This window comes from Nomascus leucogenys, chromosome 15 (genome assembly GCF_006542625.1).
Source record: "Nomascus leucogenys isolate Asia chromosome 15, Asia_NLE_v1, whole genome shotgun sequence".
In the NCBI taxonomy this organism is placed as follows: domain Eukaryota; kingdom Metazoa; phylum Chordata; class Mammalia; order Primates; family Hylobatidae; genus Nomascus; species Nomascus leucogenys.
In genome coordinates, this window is record NC_044395.1 from 59324048 (window position 1) to 59346724 (window position 22677).

A 22677-nucleotide genomic window follows, 5' to 3' on the forward strand; every position below is an offset into this window, starting at 1 on the left:
AAGCATATCGTTGCTCCTTTACAAAGCTTATTGTTTATTGAGGGAGATATATAATAAGTAAACAAAAATAATTACAACTCATGATGATGCTGTGAAAACCAAGAGTTCCATTTGGTCTTGTTAGATTTGAGGTACTGATGAAAAAAGCAGGTGGAGTTGTCTAATAGATGGTTTTTAGGCTGAAGAGAGCTGTTTGGTCTAGAGATCAAAACTTGGGCATCATCAACGTATTAATAATATGTAAAGCCATGAGAATGGAGGAAATAATCTTGGGAAAAGTGTAGTGTATCAGTAAGGAAGGTTCCGAGCAAGGAAGGTCCCAAGCCTTGGATGTGTGGATGATAGCTGGAGAAGGAGGGTTCTGCAAAGGAGATAGGAGCAGACAGAAAGATAGAAGGAAAGCCAAGTGAGTATACTTCCCTAGAAGCCAAGAAAGTAGAGTATTTGAAAGAGAAGAGAGGTCAATTGTGTTCAATGCTGCCAAGATACTGAGTAACGTGAGGACAGAAAAATAAGCATTTGATTTGGCAAGATGGGGATAATTGATAATCTTGACAAGACTGCTTTTGATGAAATGGTAGATTGTTAGTTGGCAAACAGAAGGGGAGGAAGTGGAGATAGTTTAAGTAGACAGTTGTTCTGAGAAGTTTTGCTATGAAGGGGAGCAGAGAAATAAGTGGTATTTGGAGGAGGATGTGGGTGTCAAGGGAAGGGTGTGTGTGTGTGTGTGTGTCTGTGTGTCTTTGAATAGGAGACACCAAAACTTGTTTATGTTCACCCAGTATTTCTCAGATCAGTCCAGAAATTTAGATACCATCTTAATTTTTCTTTTTTTTTTTTATCACATGCTGTATCTAATCTTTAAATCATTTGACTCTACCTTCAAAATGTATCTGCCTTTGATTTACTTGTCTCCCCCTATTGCCAATCATCTAAGCCACCATTAGTTCTCACCTGGATTATTGTAATAACTCCCTAATGGTCTCTCCACTTCTGCATTGTTCCCCTGCAGCCTGTTCTCTGCTGCTAGAGTGGTCTGTTTAAAAACATAAATCAGATCAGTGCTCAAAACCCTTCAGTGTCTTTCCACACTTGCTGCAAAAGCCAAATTTATTGTGGCCTATAAAGTTCCACACTGTCTGACCTCTGGTTACATCTCTGATCTCAGTCCCTTACCACATTTCTCTTTGTTTACTCAACTTTAGTCTTGCCAATCTTTTTGCTGTTCTACATGCCCAGTATATTCTTATCTAAGACATTTGTACTTACTGCTCCCTCTGCTTAAAATGCTTTTCCAGATATTACTATGATTTGCTGTCTCATTTAATTGAGGTCTTAAGTAACTGTTTCTCAGAGAAGCCTGTCTTAATTATCTTATGTACCATGCCCCATGCATGCCCCTCCCCCTCATATTCACACATACATGTGGACTTGATATTGTGTATTTATTTGTGTATTTCTCTGTCTGCATCTCTTTACTAGACCATAAACTCTATGAGCACAAAGCTTTTCTCTTATTCAACTAGATTAGTATTGGTACTTTGTAGATGCTCAATAAATGTTTGTTGAATGACTGAATATATCTAACAGAGAGGGAAAGGTTGACATAGCTGAAAGAGCAGATTATTCCAGGTGAGAAGGAGTGAAGGTGAGAAGGAGTGAAGGAATACAGGGATAAGAGAGAACTGGCTTTGGATGAGAGGAAGAACACCTCCTTCATTGTAACTGGAAGGAAGAAGAACATGGATGCAGATACAGGGAGGCACATAGATTTGAGGGTAGGAAGATGTAGTTCTGCCAAGATTTCTGTTTTCTCATTGAAAGTAAGCTCATTGGCTGGGTGCAGTGGCTCACATCTGTAATCCCAGCACTTTGGGAGGCCGAGGTGGGTGGATCACCTGAGGTCAGGAGTTGGAGACCAGCCTGGCCAACATGTTGAAACCCTGTCTCTACTAAAAATAAAAAATTAGCCTGGTGTGGTGGCGTGTGTCTGTAGTCCCAGCTACTCACGAGGCTGAGGCAGGAGAATCACTTGAACCCCTGAGGCGGAGGTTGCAGTGAGCCGAGATTGCGCCACTGCACTCCAGGCTGGGCGACAGGGTGAGACTCCATCTCAGAAAAAAAAAAAAAAAAGAGAAAAAGTAAGCTCATTAGCTAAAGGGAAGGGCTAGTGGAAAATCCAGTTGAATTCCCATTTGAGGTAGGGTAATCATATGTAGGAAAGTGTCTTAGCCTATTTTCTGTTGCTATGATAGAATACCACAGACTAGGTAATTTCTAAAGAAAAGAAACATATTTCTTAAAGTTCTAGAGCTGGGAAGTCCAAGGTACCTGCATCTGGTGAGGGCCTTCTTGCCGTGTTATTCCATGGTAGAAAGTGGAAGGGCAAGAGAGCAAGAGTAACAAGGGAAGGGGGGTGAACTCATCCTTTTGATCAGGAACCCACTCTCTTGATAACTAATTTACCCCTATGATAATGACATTAATCCATTCATGAGGCCAGAGCCCTCATGACCCAATCACCTTTTAAAGATCTCACCTCTCAACACTTGCAGTGAGGATTAAGTTTCCAATACTTGAACTTTGGGGAACACATTCAAACCAAAGCAGAAGGTAATCATAACTTTCAAGTGAAAGCGGTTAACTGGATTTTGTAATGTTCTGTAGGACATTTGGCTGCTTCACTATAATGACAGTTGGGAGAAAGTTGAGTTCAACTATCCTAAAGCTAGAATTTTGCCAGTTAAATTTTGGAAAAGGAGGGAAGGGCAAGGGGTTGATGATTTTTGATGTTTGAGTAATTTTGATGGATCATGATTAGATAAAGAGAGAAAAGGCAGGGGACTGCTGGATAGTTTATTGGAGCTCAAATTGAAGTCTAGGAATTGTAGTGGAAATTCTTGAGCAAGGTTGTCTCTGGAGTATATATGATTCATTCTAGATATTGGAATTGTTGCACATTTTGGTGATAAGGTCCTGGGTGCAATCATGAGAGTATTGGCTAACTTGGACTGGAGGTCAGAAAATGGAGTGGCCAGGGTGTTGACATGATCATCATTGTGGCTGTTGAAGTCACCTAGAATGATGACTAGAGGGGTTCAGAAGAAGACTGAACCAGGAACTAAAGCCTTTCAGTGGGAGTGACCAGAAAGTGAATAGTAGTCTGCAAAGATGTGCGATAGCAGCCAGTGGAAGCTACTCAAAGGAAAATAAGGTTTTTACAAGAGGAAGAGAAAGACATGGTTTGGAAATGGCACTGAAAATTAAGGACTACACTGATAGGTAGGGTGTAAGAGGGAAAACAGCTTCCAGTTGAGAGGGCTTGCAGAGAAGCCTCTTCTTCAGGGCATAGCCAGATTTCTTTTAAGGTAAAGGAGCAAGAGTGTAGCCAGTGGCAAATGAGAAGTTCCAGAGGGAATAGTGGAAGGGTTCCAGAGTCACGATAGGTGGAGGGAATTTGGTCAGGTTAGAGGGTTCACAGAAAAGCTTGGAAATGAGAGTTTGAATGATCATGGATGACTGAAGTAAATGAAAACTGTAGGACTGATGGATTGATTTAGTCCTAATTACCTTTTAGAGGAGGGAAGACAGTCCCATTTTCATGCTATGGTTTTTGACACTTTGAGATAAACTTTTCCATTGAGGCAGCATGTGGCAATGTGGGAAATCAGGACATGTTCAGGCAGAGATTGGCTAGAAGGTCAACCAACTAGGAGACAGTGCAATAGATTCCATTCTTTCTTGGGAGGTTGAACGAAGTGGCCCCTTTATGGTTCCTTCCAGCTCTCCGATTGTAAGGGCCTCAACTTTATCATTGCAGGTCATCCAATGGGAGGTTTGGAGGTTCGAAGGTTAAATTCGAATTTTTGCCTGAATTATTGGGAATAACTCAACTGGGGTTGCAGATTAGGAATTTCCCAAGATGGTAGGCAGAGGATTATAAGACCTGTAAATATTGGTTTCTGGAAGTAACTCTAGTGACTGTCTGCAAGGTGGTAGGAGTGAGGAAGTTGTGTAGGTGTGGATGGGGGTGGGGAGGATTAGAGGTACAGAGCCAGCCTAAGAGAACTTCAGTCTCTCACTCTAAATTTCTCTGCCGTTTCCACTTCACTTTGCTGCCTCTCATTCTTCTCTAATTATGGGAAGCCTCCCAGATACAGTCACTTGTTCATTCTGTCTCAAATTACATAATTAGTGTAGAAAGAGATTTCAAGAGAATAATCAGAAGCTAGTCATGTTTTTATCACTCTTTCATTTAGTGATCTTAGGTAAATTGCATACCCCTATAGGTTCCAGGTTCCCATAAAATAAAGGTGTTTATTTTATAAAAATAAAACTGGCTGATTCTTCAGGATCCTTTTAGCTCCTGTGTTTTTTCTGCTAACCCAGGCTGCCTTAGTCAGTGAACCTTGGCTAATTACCAGGTGCGTACCAGCTCAGCCTAGGGATATAGAGATTAAACAAACTTCAGTTTTTTCCCTTGAGTTATTCATGGCCTGGTGAGGACAAGAAGCATAGATTATGGTTGACATAATGAAGTTTGGAAATTGTTGCATAGAAGTACCTATAGAATGCTATTACATTTCGGGAGCAGAAGTAGTGGGATCTGTTAAATTTGGGGGAAAGATAGAGGTGAGGGGCTTCTGTGAAGGTTTCATAGGGGAAGTGAGTCAGGTTGGGCCTTGAAGAATGAGTAGGAGTTTGCTTGGAAGACAAGTTGGGGCATTTTAGGCAGAGAAAACAGCATAGGCAAAGGCAGGAACATGAAAGCATAGTGAGCTGGAATGACATGTTTAGGGAATAGTAGAGATGAAACTAGAAAGATAGGTGGGGGAAGGGAACAAATATTTGTTGAACATTTATTTTGTGCCAGGCAGCATGCTAGGTGCTTTTATATATGCTTGTAAATTCTCGTGATAACTTTATAAAGTAGGTAGTCTTGTTTGTGTTTTACGTAAAAGGAAACTGAGGATCAGAAAGTAAAGTAGCTTTCCTAACCACCCAGAAACAGCCAACAGTTTTCCTCCCTGTTGCTGTAGCAGTTGTTGCTAAACCAGAGCAAGTGGCCGGGCTGCATAGTGGGAGTATCTTTGACATGTTAGAAGGGCATCCCTCAGCAAATTCAAGACTGCAGCATTCCAGTCCCCTGCCAAAGAAAACGTCCTGGCACAATTTAATTAAAGATCAGATTCTCATAACCAGGCGTCAAGGGCATACAGTACTCCCCAGTTCTGGATGGAGTGTTGGTCATGCCAGTTGCAGCTGCTGTGGGCTGTTTGGACTAAGAAGTGTGATTAGTATATGGAACAGGTTTTATTTCTTCTTCTCGAGTTAATATTAGAGGTTATCTAGTCCTTTCCTTTGCCTCTAGAGTCAACAGTGTAGTGTGGTGTAGTGGTTCTGTTACCACACAGGCCTAATTTCAGGTTCCTGCCTCTGCTGCCCACTAACTGTATGACCCTGGGTGACTGGAAGCATCTTTGAAACTTTGCTGCTTCTTCTGACTTGTTTACTGTTCTGTCTTCAGCACTTCATGCATAGCTTGTCAAACAGTAGGTGATGAATAAATATTTGCACTGATGAATGAGAAAAATGATACCAAATAGATTTCCAAGTTTTTGGTAAACTCCAAAGTGTGATCTAATGTTAGTGATTATTAAAACAGCCCCAAATAATGCTTAAATCCTAGTTGTAAAAATCGTTAATCTTGAAGGTTTTCTGTGGAAACTGTTTCTAGAATTTTAGCAACTCTATTAGGCAGTGTAGAACACTCTGTTAAACTCCAGGTCTCATTGTATGACTTGGACTAAGCACCAGAATTCATTTATCTTCTCTGATGCTTAGTCCCATTGTGTGAACTCAAGGCATCACTGAGTCCTCAGTGCAGATGGGTAGCAGATGGTCTCCTCCTCCAGGCAATATCTCTTTTCTCATTGTCATTTCTCCACAGCCTTGTTTTTTAATTAAAAGCCCCATCTTTCATTTTTAACATGGGGCATTTATTGCACAGTTCTAGAGCTGCTTAGAATGGACCATTTTTCTGTCTAGTGCTCTATGTGGTGCAGAACGTAAAAGACCTGCTGTGATCTGCACTGTCCCACTTCTTTTTTTTTTTTTTTTTTTTTTTTTTGAGACGGAGTCTCGCTCTGTCACCCATGCTGGAGTGCAGTGGCGCAATCTCAGCTCACTGCAAGCTCCGCCTCCCGGGTTGACGCCATTCTCCTGCCTCAGCCTCTCTGAGTAGCTGGGACTACAGGCGCCCGCCACCACGCCCGGCTAATTTTTTGTATTTTTAGTAGAGATGGGGTTTCACCGTGGTCTCGATCTCCTGACCTCGTGATCCGCCCGCCTCGGCCTCCCAAAGTGCTGGGATTACAAGCGTGAGCCACCGCGCCCAGCCAAGCACTGTCCCACTTTTTCAGTCTCCCATTTTAGTCCTTTATGTTGCATTCTGCCACACTGTACTCTCACATTTATGTTATTCTGTGGTCTGGATGCATTTGCCATCATCTTTCTCCATGAAAATCATTCACTCATTTTTTGTCTCTTTTCTTTGGGCTAAGCACTGTATACTAATGCCTGGACCTACTCCAGACCAATTAAATCAGTGACTCTAGGGGTAGAGTTCAAGCATTAATATTTTCCTCCTCAACATTTTATTAGGTAAAATTTCAAAAATTGAAAGAATCTTACAGTGAGTACCTGTGTACCCACCACCTAGATTCTCCTACCAGTAACGTTTTCATATACTAACTTTATCACATCCATTATATATTGACATGTATATTATGTTATATCCCTGTTCATTAATCTTATTTCTTAAAAATGCATTTGAAAATAAATTACAGATATTAATATACTTCTCCCTGAGGACTTCAGCACTGGCATAAAACTTCAGCACCAGTGAGCTTTAAGAAAAAAGCTCACAGGGGATTCTAATAGCCTAGAGTTAAAGACCACTAATCTGACCTATTTGTTCTTTAAGCTGCTACTCTTAATACCACCTCTTTTCTGAAACTTCACTGATCACTCAAATTCAATTTAACCTTTCTTTCATGTGTGTTTGGACATTTTATTGTTTGTACTGTTCTACAGCACTATTCACAATTGGCTTGGCATTGTGGTTTTCTAGGTTCCGCCTTCTGCTAACTAGATGGTGATAGCCTCTAGGATCAGGTCATATTTTATTCATGATCTGTCTGTCTATCTACCTATCTATCTGTCTTCCTTCATCTATTTATTCTTGGTTTCTAGCATACATAGCACCTTATATATTTTTATATGTAAGCTGAACTGCACTTGAAGTGCACTTGAATGAAGAACCTGCAACTGCAGCAAAAGGTGTACATACCTTTCATATGTGTTTACTTACATATTCTGTGTTTATATTTTTTTGATTGGAGGAATAAGAATTTATCTTTTCTGGTACCTAGCTCATGGTAGACTTTTAGTAAAAGTCAAGTCCAGCCCAAATGTGCTAATAATATTTTTATATTTGCCATTGGCTAGATTTGACTGAACTAATCATAAATCAGAAGTAGCGGAACACAAAGGGGCTAGAATGACCTCAAGAACAGTATAGCTGGAAAATCCTTTGGCAGAGAGTTTAAAGATGAGGTCTGATAAAAACAAACAAACAAACTAACTAAAAATAGACCCACCATATGATCCAGCAATCCCACGGCTGGGTATCTACCCACAAGAAAGGAAATTAGTGTATTGAAGAGATAGCTGCACTCCTGTTTGTTGCAGCACTGTTCATGATAGCTAAGATTTGGAAGCAATCACAGTGTCTATTTACAGATGAAAAGATAAAGAAAATGTGGTATATATGCACAATGGAGTACTATTCAGCCACCAAAAAGAATGAGATCCTGTTATTTGCAACAACGTGGATGGAACTGGAGGTCATTATGTTAAGTGAAATAAGCCAGGCACAGAAAGACAAACATTGCATGTTCTCACTTATTTGTGGGATCTAAAAATCAAAACAATTGAACTAATGGACATAGATAATAGAAGGATGGTTACCAGTGGCTGGAAAGGGTAGTGGAGGGCTAGTGGAAAGGCAGGGATGGTTAATGGGTACAAAAAAAATAGAAAGAATAAATAAGACCTATTATTTGATAGCACAGCAGGGTGACTATAATCAATAATAACAATTGCACATTTAAAAATCACTAAAAGAGTATAATTGGATTGTTTGTAACACAAAGGATAAATGCTTGAGGGGATGGATACCCCATTCTCCATGATATGATTATTTCACATTGTATGCCTGTGTCCAAAATATCTCATGTACTCCATAAATACATACACCTACTATGTACCCACAAAAACTAAAAATTAAAAAAAGATGAGGTTTGAGTTTTGCTGGGAAGGATAAGTAAAATTGCTATTAAAGAGGGTTCTATCCCTACTCTACCTATAAATTGCTGTGTGATCTTAGGTAATTTCCTCTTGCACTCTGGACTTCAGTATTCCTACCTGTAACATTAGGCAGTCAGGTTGGATGACTTCCAAAGAAGCCTTTGGCTTTGATGTTATGTGCGTCTTAAAATAGTCGATTAACTTGGTTTTGTTTTATACCGGTGACTGTGGAATCCAGGGTAATAAGAGTAGAAAGAGGTAGTTGTTGGTGAGCACATTCCTTCTCTGAATCCCTGTCTACTTTGATTCAGTATGTAAAGTACCTTACACACAGTGGCTGTTAGGTAACAGGAGCACCCTAATGGCGCTGGTTCCGGGTTCTTCTTCCTCCCCAACACAGGCCCGCCAAAAGGAGCCAATCAGAGGTCACGCCTTCCCACCTCAGCCTAGACCCAGCCCCTCAGCCAACCAGCGACCCCCACGTAACGTCCCTAGGCATAAAAGACGGAGGCTGCAGAGCCCTCGCTCTTTTTCTTCTTCCGCTTCGGCTCTCCCTCGGACTCCTCCAATGAAGATCTCTTGACTGCAACCGGTGTGTCGTGGTCTGAGTCTGAGCCTACAGAGTCACCCTTTCATTGGTGCCGTGACTCGGATTGGGACTCCCCGCCTTTGGTGGGACCCCAATCCCTCTCAGGCTCAGACCAGGCCCTGGTCAGTCTTCGCCCATTTTCCCGTTTGCCACGCTCTTCGCCCACCACTGGCCTCATCTCGGTAAGTTTTCCCCTCCTGGGCCTACCGCTCGGGCAAATCGCCAGACCGTAGCCACTCCCATGACAAACACATTTCGCCCGACGCCCCTACGGCAGTGGTAGGCCCCTATCATTCGCTTCCTCTCCTCGACCTGCAGGGAACGGAGTTTTCTCCCTCTCCTCCTTGCCCCTCCGTCCTGAGCCTCCGCCCCGCGCCATACTGTTGGCTACATACAAAATCCTGGTACCAGGTGGCTCACGGTCCCTTGGCCATCCTGTTGGCCCTTCAGTCCCTTCGCCTTGGTGACGACCATCCGAAGGCTCTGAACCTGGTTACAGTGTTCGGCTAATTGGGGGACGCCCTCTTAGCCATCACTGCCCCTTCTCCCACTATGGGAGGCTCCGCATCCCTGCCAGCCGACTCTCCCCTAAAATGCCTTCTAGACAATCTGGCTACCCTAGGCCTTGCCGCTGACCGCAAACCTAAATGCTTAATCAAATTAACAACCCCTTAAACAACCAAAATAAATGGCCCATTTATAGGCCTCTAAATATTGTGAGCAAACAGGAGAATGGGAAGAGATCCCCTATGCCCACAGCCCCATATAATCCTCAACATCATATCGCTGCCCTCACCTTCCCCCAATCTTAACTCCATATCACCACCCTCAGCCCCACCCTCCGGCCGCCACCCCGGCCAGCGGCAGCCCCGCCCTTTACCACTTCCCCCAACCTCTCTCTCCTTTCCCCTTCCTCCACAACCCCTCCAGTTCCCTCCCCTCCACCGCTCGGCCCTCCCACCTCTCGTTCCACATCACACCTTTCCGTCCTCGCCCCTCTTACAGAAGTTACATGAACAAAATATATTGTTCCTGTCCATGTTCCCTTCTCTGTGACTGTCTTGTCAACGCTTAGGCTCATACACTTCTAACTCCACTTCTTACATCAGAATTTCTCTAACCCCCTCCTTCTCAGGAAGCGCAGACCGGTCTAGGAGCAGGCCCGTACTTATGCAGATCAGGTTCACCAAACAACCCCAGCCCTACCCATCGGGGCGCAGGCAGTCCCCGAACACGACCCTGGCTGGGACTATAACTCCCAGAACGGTGTCTTGGCCCGAGACCACTTCGCCACCTGTTTAGTAACAGGTCTCCGCAAGGCAGCCCAAAAGGCAGTCAATTTTGAAAAACTTCACGAAATCATTCAGGAAAAACATGAAAACCCGTCCGCCTTCCTCGCCCGCCTTACACAGGCCCTCCAACAATACACCAACATAGACCCCGAAGCCCCCGACGGCAGGCAACTTCTTATGTCCCATTTCTTCGCACAAAGCTTCCCAGACATTCGGGCCAAACTAAAAAAGCTAGACAGAGGTCCCTTTACCCCGCAGACCGAGATCCTCGCCACCGCATTCAAAGTCTACCACAACCGTGACGAGCAGGCAAGGAGGCAAAAATGCCAGATGTTGGCTCAGGCCTTCAAGGCCTCAACCCAGCCTATCAGACGCCATGCCTCTATGCCCACCACTCACCGCCAACCCCCTGAACCCTGCTTTAAATGTGGGAACGAAGGTCATTGGGCTCGTGAGTGTCCTAATCCCAGGCCACCCAAAAGACCGTGCCCCAAGTGCCAACAATCCGGCCACTGGGCGACCGACTGTCCCAGCTCCCTCGGGGGAGCTGGGCCAGACCCCCGTCCTGAAGCCGATCTCATTGGGTTAGCGGCCTACGACTGACGGGGCCCTAGGACCTCTTCCCTGACACACACCATCACCACGCAGGAGCCCAAGGTGCCTCTTACAGTGGATGGGCTTCTCGTCATTTTCCTCCTTAATACCGGAGCTACTTTCTCGGTTCTGCAGGAGTATTGGGGCGCTGTCTCCACCTCTGGCCCTCCCATAGTCAGGGATCATCAGCTCAGGAATCCCAAGACACCTGTGAACAATTAGAGGACTTGCACCTCCTATTTCAGAAAGAAACATCCCAGACTAAAAGGCTCCTACCACTAATCCTGAGGAACGACCGTTTCCTCCTTAAAAAGATAAGTTAAAGAACTCATACTAGATAAAGTGGTCTCGTTTTCCAGAGCACCCTCTTTACCTTCCTTTTTACTCTTTGCCTATGTGTCCCTCCTACTTCCTTCAACACCTCATACAACCACCTCTCCCCTTCCACTAGCTCCTAATTACCTCTACAAGACTCTCAACTTAACTCACACTCTGTTAAACCAGTCCAATCCTTCCCTGGCAAATGACTGTTGGCTGTGTATCTCTCTATCAACCTCTGGCTATGTTGCCACTCCCATTCCCGCAAAAAACTAGGTCTTCACCAACTTGACCTACCACCCTCGTTATGAAGGAAAAGACCCTTTCCAACTTCTAAACATGCAGTCATTGGCCGACTTCCCCATCTCTGTTACGACCAAAAATACCATGACAGGACGTGCAACCCAACTTTTGCTTTCTTACATTTCCAACATCACCCATTACACAAACAATAAAAAGCCCATACACGGCCCTGTAACCACAAATACTATTTTAACTTTCCAAGCCCCTTTATGCATACAAAGCAACCTGTCATCTGGCCTGCCTCTAGGGCACCTACCACCACATCAGTGTAATTACACCTTACAACTTCAAGCCCCAATGGATCATGCTAGCTTTCAAGTCACCCAAACAGCTCCATTCAACCAGCCTGTCCGCTTCTCTGGGCCCCCCAAAATCATCACCTCCTCCCTACTCAACAAACAGTCCGGGTTCTGTAATGGCAGACATACTCCCTGCGTGACCATTCACCCCTGGACTCCCTGCAGCAGCGCCCCCACCACTAGTGAGTGCCTTCTCATCCCCTCTTTCAGTCGCCCTCTCAAATGGCTCCTAGTAGATACAAAACGTTTTTTCCTCCAATGGGAAAATAAAACACAGGGAGCCACTCAGTTTACTCCCAACACCCCTTTCCAGCCGCTCACTGGAGCCACCTTAGCAAGTACTCTAGGAGTGTGGGAGAATGAAAACACCAAACTCACACACCTTTTTAACATACATAACGAGTTCTGTCTACCCAGCCAAGGCATATTCTTCTTATGTGGAATGTCAACCTATATCTGCCTCCCCACTAACTGGACAGGCACCTGCACCTTAGTCTTTCTAAGCCCCCACATTGACATTGCCCCAGGGAATCAGACCTTATCAGTACCCCTCAAAGCTCAAGTCCATCAGCGAAGAGCCGTGATTAGAAATAGCCACTGCCACAGCGACTGGAATAGCTGGCTTGTCCACGTCATTATCCTACTACCACACCCTCTCAAAAGATTTCTCAGACAGTTTACAGGAAATAACAAAATCTATTCTTACTTTAAAATCTCAAATAGACTCTTGAGCAGCAGTGACTCTCCAAAACCGCCGAGGCCTAGACCTCCTCACTGCTAAAAAAGGAGGACTCTGCGTCTTCTTAGGGGAGGAGTGTTGTTTTTACACTAATCAGTCAGGAATAGTGCGGGATGCTGCCCGGCGTATACAAGAAAAAGCTTCTGAAATCAGACAACGCATCTCAGAATCTCGTTCCCCCTTCTAGGACACTCTAAAAATGCCTCTTTTAGCTTGGGTCCTACCATTTCTCGGACCCCTCCTAGGAATAGCGGCCTTTTGTACCCTCCTCCTTTGCCTAATAAAGTTCATGCGACAACAAATCTCCTCCTTATCTGACCAGACTTTTAACCAGCTTCTCATTAGGCACTACCAACTCCTAGCAACCGAAGAAGACAACCAGGACTCACCTACCCATGGCCTCCACCTCCAGGACCTGTAATTTCTTAGATTTCCTTCAGGCCCTCCAAGAAGATACGTGGCTCATAGCAGATCCTTCTCTGCCATACGGATGGCTCGCGTCCATAGATGACCTCTACTTACAAGGCACGTTTTTAGACTTCACACCCCGGGAAGTGTTCACCTTCAGCGCCGTCTTCTTTAGCCTCCTGCTGTTGCTCTGCCCCTACAGTCCTCCAATATCCCTTCCCCACGACGCCCCCGTTCAGCAGGAAGTAGCCAAACGAACAGCGACGCCCACCTCCCCACTTCTTAAAAAACAAAAAAGGGAGGAATGTTAGGTAACAGGATCACCCTAATGGCGCTGGTTCTGGGTTCTTCTTCCTCCCCAACACAGGCCCACCAAAAGGAGCCAATCAGAGGTCACGCCTTCCCGCCTCAGCCTAGACCCAGCCCCTCAGCCAACCAGCGACCCCCACGTAACGTCCCTAGGCATAAAAGACGGAGGCTGCAGAGCCCTCGCTCTTTTTCTTCCGCTTCGGCTCTCCCTCGGACTCCTCCAATAAAGATCTCTTGACTGCAACCAGTGTGGCGTGGTCTGAGTCTGAGCCTACAGAGTCACCCTTTCAGTGGCTACTTGAAAAGTGTTTTCTTTCCCGTCTTTCTACTGTAGCACTGTATCTTTATGCCTTGTATAGCATGCTTCAAAAGAGGCACAAATCACTTCCCCTCCTTGGTTGCCTCTTGACCAGTATTAAGTCTAGAGACTGCATAGCGAGAAACATCAAATTACAGGTCATAGGTGATGGGACTTCTACAGGGGCGATGGCTTATAAATTGCAGAGCCAGGACTTAAACCTGGGTCTCCTGACTTTAATTCCAGTAATCTTTTAAAATATTGCCCTACCTTTTGAAACTTGACAGTGATCCTGCATTTATTATAGAGTCATTCAGTTGATTCATAATTAATGCTTCAATATAATTAGTTGCTCATAAATTATTAGGTTCCCTGAGCCTCTGGGGCATTGGTAAAATGTGATTGCTCTGTCTTTCTCTCTGTCTGTTGTATTCATTTGTTGTTCAGGATGGATAGAATGGTGCTATCTGAGCTGTTATAATGTTGGCCTCATGCCTAGCTTTATATTGCAGCACATCTGAGGCATTGGTTTTTCATCCTTCCAAACTTTTGGTCTACAGAGACTATTAGAAGATTAAGGTGTGTTTACTCACCTTATTCAAAAGTTGAGCATGTTTGTTGTTTTGGACCTGTTTTCCTGTAAACAAAGTTTAAAATGGTACAGGTTTTAAAATGTGCTAATTATTATGATGAGTGTAGATATACAGAATGACCATTGGAGGATCAATGAGGGTAAAAAGAGGAAAGACTTGTGGAGAACCTATAAGAAAGGGCTTGTTGGAGGGCTGCAGGGAAGCTGGAAAGTCATATAGAAACCTTAAGTTAAGTAAGTTCAGAAGGAAATGATTAAGAAAGCACAAAATTGTGTTCTGTGGGTATAGTTGAAGGTCCTGGAAATGTTTGGCATTGAGAAAATAGATTTGGGAGGTCTCAAAAGATTATTTCAGGTATCTAAAGTTCTGTCTGGGGAAGAAATAGTGGTCTTTTCTGAATAGCTCTAAGATACAAGATTTAGTACTAACAGATGGAAGTTTTTTCTTTGTTTATTCATTCGTTTGTTTATTCAACAAATCTTTATTGATTACCTGTTCTGTGCCAGGCGTGGTGTTGCAGATCGAGAAATACATAGGACATGAACTTTGTTCTTGAGGTGTTTAAGTCTAGCAGGGGAGAAGGATGAAAGGGAAAGCAAATGTGTAAACAAATTATTGCAATGCAGTGTAAGAGCTTATTATAAGTGATAACTCATTAAATGAGATGGCTGAAGATAGAATAGACAGTCTTTGGAGAGTTTAGATTTCCTGTCATTGCAACTTTTCAAGCACAGGCTGGATGACCTAGGCTGGAATGTAGTAAAAGAATTGAAATATTAGATTCCAATGCATATTTTAGGTTTTAAGTAATAATGGAATCTCTTTGAAAGTGAAGATCTACCACAGAATTCTCCAAACATAGTAAAAGGACTGAGAAATGGAGAAAAGCCTGTATCAGGAAGGTTGGTGAAACCTTTCTTGGCATAATCGTGGGCTGTGGGCCTGAAATGGAGTTACATTCAATGAAGCTGTTGGTTGAAGGACCTGGGAGGCAAGGAAGGACTTGACTAGGGTATCAGATGGCTGCAGGGAGTATAATTTTGGAACTGGCAGCCTGGAGTGGGAAGGTACACTTGAGAACTGAAACAGTAAAAGTTCTCTTGGGGGGCTGAGGGACTTGAGTTACAGTTGGGAGGAAAACAAAGTTAAATCTGGGAACAGAAACTGGAAGAAATGGATAAAACGCACATCAGAGTTAATCTGCATTAACAAGATTGTCCTTGCTTGCTTGATTTCTTTTGTTCAAAAAGACAAGGAGCAGTTGGTTTGCCAAAGGTGGGTCAGGATGAATTACGCAAAGAAGTGGGGTTAGGGTTTGGCCTTGATGGATGAGTAAGATTTTTATCAGTCAGAGAAGGGAGAAATCATTGACAGGAAACACGTTGGGATGTGTGTTTGTGTGTGTGTCTGTGTGTGTATGTATAAGTAAATAAGAATACAAGTACAGTGGAACAGATTTCTGAGGTTTGAATTAGTTTGAATTAGGCTGTGTCTAGGTGTAGTGGCTTAGTTGATAAGGCAGGTCGATGTCAGATAGTGAAGGACCTTGAATTTTGTCTGTACTAAACTTCCTAAAGGCAAGGTACATATCTTTATGCAAAGTTAGATTAATTAAAATATTTGAGTTCACTATGAGGTAGATACTAGATAAAGCATTGTTGGATTGCAAAGATGACAAAACTGGGCCCAACATTTGAGGAACATTCTGGCTCCCAGGGAAGACATACCTGTAAACAATTATAATAGCAATAATAGAAGGGATAACCTGGAAAGTTACCCATTGCTTTGGGAATATGGAGGAGGGGGCACCTAACTTCTTGAAGTGGTGAGGACACATTTCCAAACGGGTTCATGGAAGAAATAACAATTGAATTAAGCCTTGAAGGATGAGTGAATTCATAGCTGAAGCATAGGGAAATTGGTATTCTAGGCAGAAGGATCAGCATGCACAAAAGCATAGAGGTGTAAAAGCTATGGGATATTTGAAGAAGTTGGAGAAGTTGGGTGTGGATAGAGTGTAAGGGAAATTGGAGTGGTAGTGGTGGGAAATGAGGCTAATGGGTGCATTTGGTCAAATAACAGAGGGCCTCTAAAAGCAAGCTAAAAACATCAGCTTTTATCCTGAGATGTCAATGAAGGGTGTTTTGTTTTGTTTTTGAGACGGAGTCTTGCTCTGTCGCCAGGCTGGAGTGCGGTGGTGTGATCTCAGCTCACTGCAACCTCTGCCTCCCGGGTTCAAGTGATTCTCCTCCCTTAGCCTTCTGAGTAGCTGGGACTACAGGCACGCGCCACCATGCCCAGCTAATTTTTTGCATTTTAGTAGAGATGGGGTTTCACCATGTTGGCCAGGATGGTCTCAATCTCTTGACCTTGTGATCTGCCCGCCTTTGTCTCCCAAAGTGCTGGGATTGCAGGTGTGAACCACTGCGCCCAGCCAGTGAAGGGTTTTGAAAGTAGAAGAGTAGTGTGTTCTAAGGTTACTGACAGCTCCTGGATAAAGGATTGAGGAAAAAACTGGATGTGGGGGTGTCAGTTCTTTATTAGAAATTGTTAAAAAAAAAAAACTCCTATAGATTTTATTCATAGTATTTTAGGTAGTTGATGTCTAAAGCGGTAGTATTCAAATCTGACTGGCATTGGGATCACTAATTTTCAAAATACATAATTAGGCCTTAACTCAGCCGTTCTAAATCAAAATTTATGGGGGCAAAACCAGGATATCTATATTTCTAAAAGCTCTTGGTAATTATTGTGCTGGTTTTTTGAACCCATTATTCTCTAAAGCACTGTTGTGTTTAACTCCGAAGAGCTTATATTTTAAATAGTAATGGTTAAATGTATAATTTCTACTGCAGCATGGAAGACTAGTGAGAAATATTTTTAACTCTGGATACATTCATATGTATCCATTGTCAAGGACATTTACATATTTTCATTAAAACTATTGATAATGTGTGATAGGGAATCCTCCTCCCCCTCCGCCCCGCCCCCCGTCTTTATTTATTTAAAGACAGAGTCTCCCTCTGTCACCCAGGCTGGAATACAGTGGTGCGATCTTGGCTCACTGCAGCCTTTGCCTCCCACATTCAGGTGATTCTTCTGCCTCAGCCTCCCTAGTAGCTGGGATTACAGGCACCCGCCACCATGCCTGACTAATTTTTGTATTTTTAGTAGAGAGGGGGTTTCACCATGTTGGCCAGGCTGGTCTCAAACTCCTGACCTCAAGTGATCCACCTGCCTTGGCCTCCCAAAGTGCTGGGATCACAGGCATGAGCCACCACGCTTGTCCTATCCCCTATCTTTTAGATTTTATTCTACTGTTTCTCAGAAGTAGTGGAGATTTTGCCAGTAAATTCTGCACCATATAGGACAGGATGGTTACTGCATTGACCATTTTATATTTAGAAGAAGAAAGCCAAGCACAGTGGCTCTCGCCTATAATTCCGCTGCTTGGGAGACTGAGATGGGAGGATTGATTGAGACCTGGAGTTTGAGACCAGCCTGGGCAACATAGGGAGACTCTTGTCTCTAAAAAAATTTTTTTAAATTAGACGGGCATGGTGGCGCATGCCTGTAGTCCTGGCTACTCTGGAGGCTGAGTGGGGAGGCTTTCTTGAGCCCTGGAGTTTGAGGCTGCAGTGAGCTATGATTGTACCACTGCACTCCAGCCTGGGATAACAGAGCAAGAATCCCATCTCTCTCTCTCTCTCTCTCTTTTTTTTTTTTTTTTTTTTTTTATAAAGAACAAGGTAGAATTTTAGAGGAGGGAGACACTGGAGAGATTATGTAGTCTCAGGGGTTAGCAAACTTTTGCTATAAAGGGCAAGATAGTAAATAGTTTAGGTTTGTGGACATACAGTCTCTGTTGCAACTACTAAACTCTGCCAGCGTCAGGTAAAAAAAAGCCATAGACAATTTATAAATCAATGGGTGTGGCTGTGTTCCAATAAAACTGTCTACAAAAACAGCAGCTTTGCTGACCCTTGATACGGTCCATTCCTGAGAGGGAAAGTGTAACTTGTCTAAGGTTATAAAATTAGAGGTTGGCAGAGAACTCACTATGTGGAATGCTGTTAGCAGTTTTATTTAATCTTCACATAGATGAATAAATGAAACCTAAGAGGTTAAAGAATTTCTCTAAAGTTAGTAAGTGGTACTGGGATTCACAGTTTTTTGCTAGGCCTAGTTTCTGCTTTCAGCTGCATCATAATGGTTTTCCGTGCTCTTCACTGTCTCGGAATGGGAATGCAAAGAAAAGCAAGATATTGTGATTTTTCATTAGTGCTTGGCACATAGTAGGCATTTACATCAGTGAGTGTTAGCAATATCATGGTGTGCAGTGGAAGGACTTGAACTGGACCCTGAAGGAAGGGCTGTATAATTTTGATTCTTTGCAATTTTTTAACATGTATTTCCTTTTGGTCAAAAATAATAAAAGTTACATTGTTCTTATTTCTGATTCTAGTAGCTGCTGCTGGTGGTGACAATGTCAAATAACGGCCTAGACATTCAAGACAAACCCCCAGCCCCTCCGATGAGAAATACCAGCACTATGATTGGAGCCGGCAGCAAAGATGCTGGAACCCTAAACCATGGTTCTAAACCTCTGCCTCCAAACCCAGAGGAGAAGAAAAAGAAGGACCGATTTTACCGATCTATCTTACCTGGAGATAAAAGTATAGTATTTGATTTTCTTCTTATCATTTGTATGCTTTAAAAAAATTATTTTGGGTAACCTGGATAAAAGATCTGTTGTCTTTGACTTAATTTTCCTGTAATGCTTTTTTTCTGGTTAAATATTTCCCTTTCTCCCTACAGTGGCTGAAGCAAAATGGAAAATAGACCTATTTTTATACTCTATTAACTATATCTGAGCAAAACTGTAAGAGAATAATTATGCTCTTGCCAGATTTGGGACAATCTGAAGTGATTTATTTATTTTTAAATTCTTAAACTGTTTATGAAGTCACAAAGTGTAAGAAAAATTGAAATGTCTTTATTTGGAATTTTTTTTCCCCCCGAGTTAGTTTCAATTGGAAATTTTTTCTTTTCAAAATCTTGATTGCCTTTTCTTTATTCCAGCTTCCTGGTCCCACTTTCAGGTTTGGGGACTACATACCAGTAAGAATGGCAAGTAACAGCTGAGAAAAGGATGCAGAGATAACTAGCATTCAGCATGAGTTTACTATGAATAAATTATCCTGGGCAGCCTCATTTCCTTTTTATTGATAAAACTTCTGTTAATAGAAGAGTAATCATATGATGAATAGTGTTGATTTTAACACTGTTGATTTAACAGTGTATATGAAAAAGTCACCAAGATCCTTGTAGACAAGGTTGTAAAATAAAGGTTTTGGTGTCCACAACAAAAGATGGCTTTTGTTTGGTACCAAAAATGTTGATTTAAGTGGCTGTTGCTCTGAAGTAAAGTTCCCCTTATATTTGTGGGCCCTGTTCTTATGGCATGCTAAAGATACTGGCTTTCTGTGTGTAGGCAGTTACCATGAGCTTCTGGTTTAGATGGAGCTGGGTCACCACTTACCAGCTTTCTGATCTTAGGCATGTCAGTTAACTGCTTTGACCTTTATTTAGTTTCCTATTTTAAAAGTGAGATATCATTTCACAGGGTTGTTGTGAAGACTACATACAAAGTTCCTAATAGAGTACCTTCCACACAGAAGGTACTTGAATGTTAGTTCTCTGTCTCTTTACTCCTTTGTCTCTGTCTCTTTACTCCTTTGTTGGTGAATAGAAACTGGGAGGCATAACTAGTAGACGACATGGTAAAATCAGAACTGGGATTCTGAAACAGTAGGGCAGATACAACAAGCACAATGGTGGATTGCGGAAAATATCTCATCTTGTAGAAAAATATAATTGCCTAACTATGGATCAGGGGAGATGGTAGATGGTAGTGTCATTAGCCAAATAGGGAACATAGAAAGAACGAACAAATTAGGAGTGTTGGTGATTGGACAGCAGGGAAGATGATGATTTCGGACACATTGCATTTGTAGTGTCTTTATACAGATATGTCTTATAAGCAGATCTCATGTATTGTAAATGTTGTACAAGTGAAATGAGAAATAATAAGGACTTTTAATGAGTACATTGGGCTTGTATCGTTATGTGTATGAATCCTTCTACTCCACCTTCCCTTCCCTGTGGGTTTGGTGGGTTTGGATAGAAAAGAAGGCCAGGCACAGAGGCTCATGCCTGTAATCCCAACACTTTGGGAGGCTGAGGTGGGAGGATCGCTTGAGCTCAGGAGTTTGAGACTAGCCCGGGCAAAATAGCAAGACCTTGTCTCTACTTAAAAAAAAAAAAGGGTGGGGGGGAAGTCGGGCATGGTGGCGTGTGCCTGTAGTAACAGCTGCTTGGGAGGCTGAGGCAGGAGGATTGCTTGAGCCTGGGAATTTGAAGCTGCAGTGAGCTGTGATCATGCCACTGCACTCCAGCCTGGGTGACAGAGTGAGATCCTGTCTTAAAAAAATAAAATAGGCCGGGCGTGGTGGCTCATGCCTGTAATCCCAGAACTTTGGGAGGCTGAGGCGGGTGGATCACCTGAAGTCAGAAGTTCAAGATCAGCCTGGCCAACATGGTGAAACCCCATCTCTACTAAAATACAAAAAATTAGCTGGGCATGGTGGCAGGCGCCTGTAATCCCAGCTACTCAGGAGTCTGAGGCTGGGAGTATCACTTGAACCCAGGAGGCAGAGGTTGCAGTGAGCCAAGGTCGTGCCATTGCACTCCAGCCTAGGCAACAAGACCTAAACTCCATCTCAAAATAAAATAAAATAAAATAAAATAAAATAAAAGATACGGGTAAGGTGCTTAACCTTGATTTCCTGACTAATTCATTCATATAGCAGCTGCCAACTTCCTTGGTACAAGGGCTATGATCTGAGGCAGTGTTAAATGCCCTGCAATCTTCTTCCACATATATAGCCACTTTGTTTATCCCTCAATTTAGATGTGTATTTATTTTTAATATTGTATCTTATCAACCAGTGCTCTTGATCTCTATAAATAAATAGGCTTTCAGACCAAGTGTCTACATGTAGTGAAAGAGGACTTTTTAAATTAAAAAGTTTAAACTGTTCTTGCTGACTCAAACTAGAAAGGTAATAAGATTCTCATCCAATAGGCATCATCGAAACTAAAAACATTTATGTTTCAAAGGGCATCATCCAGAAAGCAAAAAGGTAACCCACAGAAAGGAGAAAAATTTCCCAAATTACATATTTTATAATGGACGTGTATCTAAAATATGTGAAGAAGAACTATGGCAAGTAATTTTAAAGTGGGCAAAATATCTAAATAGACATATCTCCAAAGAACATATACAAATGGCGAAGAAGCACATGAAAGGATGCTCAAATCATTAGCCATCAGGGAAATGCAAATCAAAACCACAATGAGATACCACTTCACACTCACTAGGATGGCTATAATAAAAAAGATAATAACAAGTTTTAGTGAGGATGTGGAGAAATTGCAACCCTCATAATTGCTGGTGGGAATGTAAAATGGTGCAGCCTCTGTGGAAAACAGTCTGGCAATTCCTCAAAAGGTTAAACCTAGAGTTACCAGCAGTACATGAATGTTTATAGCAGCATTCATAATAGCCAAAAGCGGAAACAACCCCAATACCCCATCAGCTGATGAACAGATAAATAATAAAATGTGGAATATCCATGCAATGACATATTTGGTAACAAAGACATGAAGTTCTGATCCATGCCATGACATGGATGACCCTTGAAAATGCTGTGTTAAGTGAAAGAAGCCAGTTACAAAGGATCACATATAGTATGATTCTATTTGTAGGAAATGTCCAGCATTGGTAAATTCATAGATAGAAAGTAGATTAGTGGTTGCCTAGGGCTGCAGAGAGGGAGAGGCAATTAAAACTAGGAGATGATTACTAAGAGGAGTGGGGTTTCTTTCTGTAGTGATGAAATGTTCTAAAATTGATTTTGGTGATACCTGTCCAGCTCTCTGAATATATTAAAAGCCATTGAATTTTACACTTTATGGGTGAATTGTTTGGTAAGTGAATTATATCTCAATAAAGCTGATTTTTAAAAAAGAAGATTCCTGTCTGAAACAGCAGTTGGAAGCAGAGCCTTCAGACATCATTGGAACCTGAAGGGACAATCTTATGTGCTAAATGGGAAAGTGGGGGTCTAGATATTGGGATTATAGTGTTGGTTCTTCCATAAATTGGCTGTCTGATTTGGGCCAATTATTTCTCCGTAGATGTCAGTGCCTTCATCTAGAAAAGGAGAGAGAGCAGTAGGCATGTGCAGTTTCTTTTAGCTTTAGAATCCTATAATTGGCCAGGCGCGGTGGCTCACGCCTGTAATCCCAGCACTTTGGGAGGCCGAGGCGGGTGATCACGAGGTCAGGAGATCGAGACCATCCCGGCTAACACAGTGAAACCCCGTCTCTACTAAAAATACAAAAAATTAGCTGGGTGTGGTGGCGGGTGCCTGTAGTCCCAGCTGCTGGGGAGGCTGAGGCAGGAGAATGGCGTGAACCTAGGAGGCGGAGCTTGCAGTG

The 22677-nt window shown here is 42.8% G+C and overlaps 1 protein-coding gene across 5 annotated transcripts in view; it reads left to right on the top strand.

The window, feature by feature from the left end:
* The window catches only part of PAK1 (p21 (RAC1) activated kinase 1), a 158551-nt gene that overhangs the window by 67540 nt on the left and 68334 nt on the right, over positions 1–22677 (top strand). For 2 of the 5 annotated variants that reach the window (XM_003254675.4, XM_030828656.1), the window contains exon 2: positions 18578–18788. In XM_003254675.4, the coding sequence (XP_003254723.1) occupies positions 18599–18788 (190 nt within the window). In that variant the 5' untranslated portion in view covers positions 18578–18598. Of the gene's footprint in view, positions 1–12921; positions 13030–18577; positions 18789–22677 lie in introns of those variants that run through there. The other 3 variants (XM_030828657.1, XM_030828655.1, XM_030828658.1) reach the window with 2 other exon arrangements.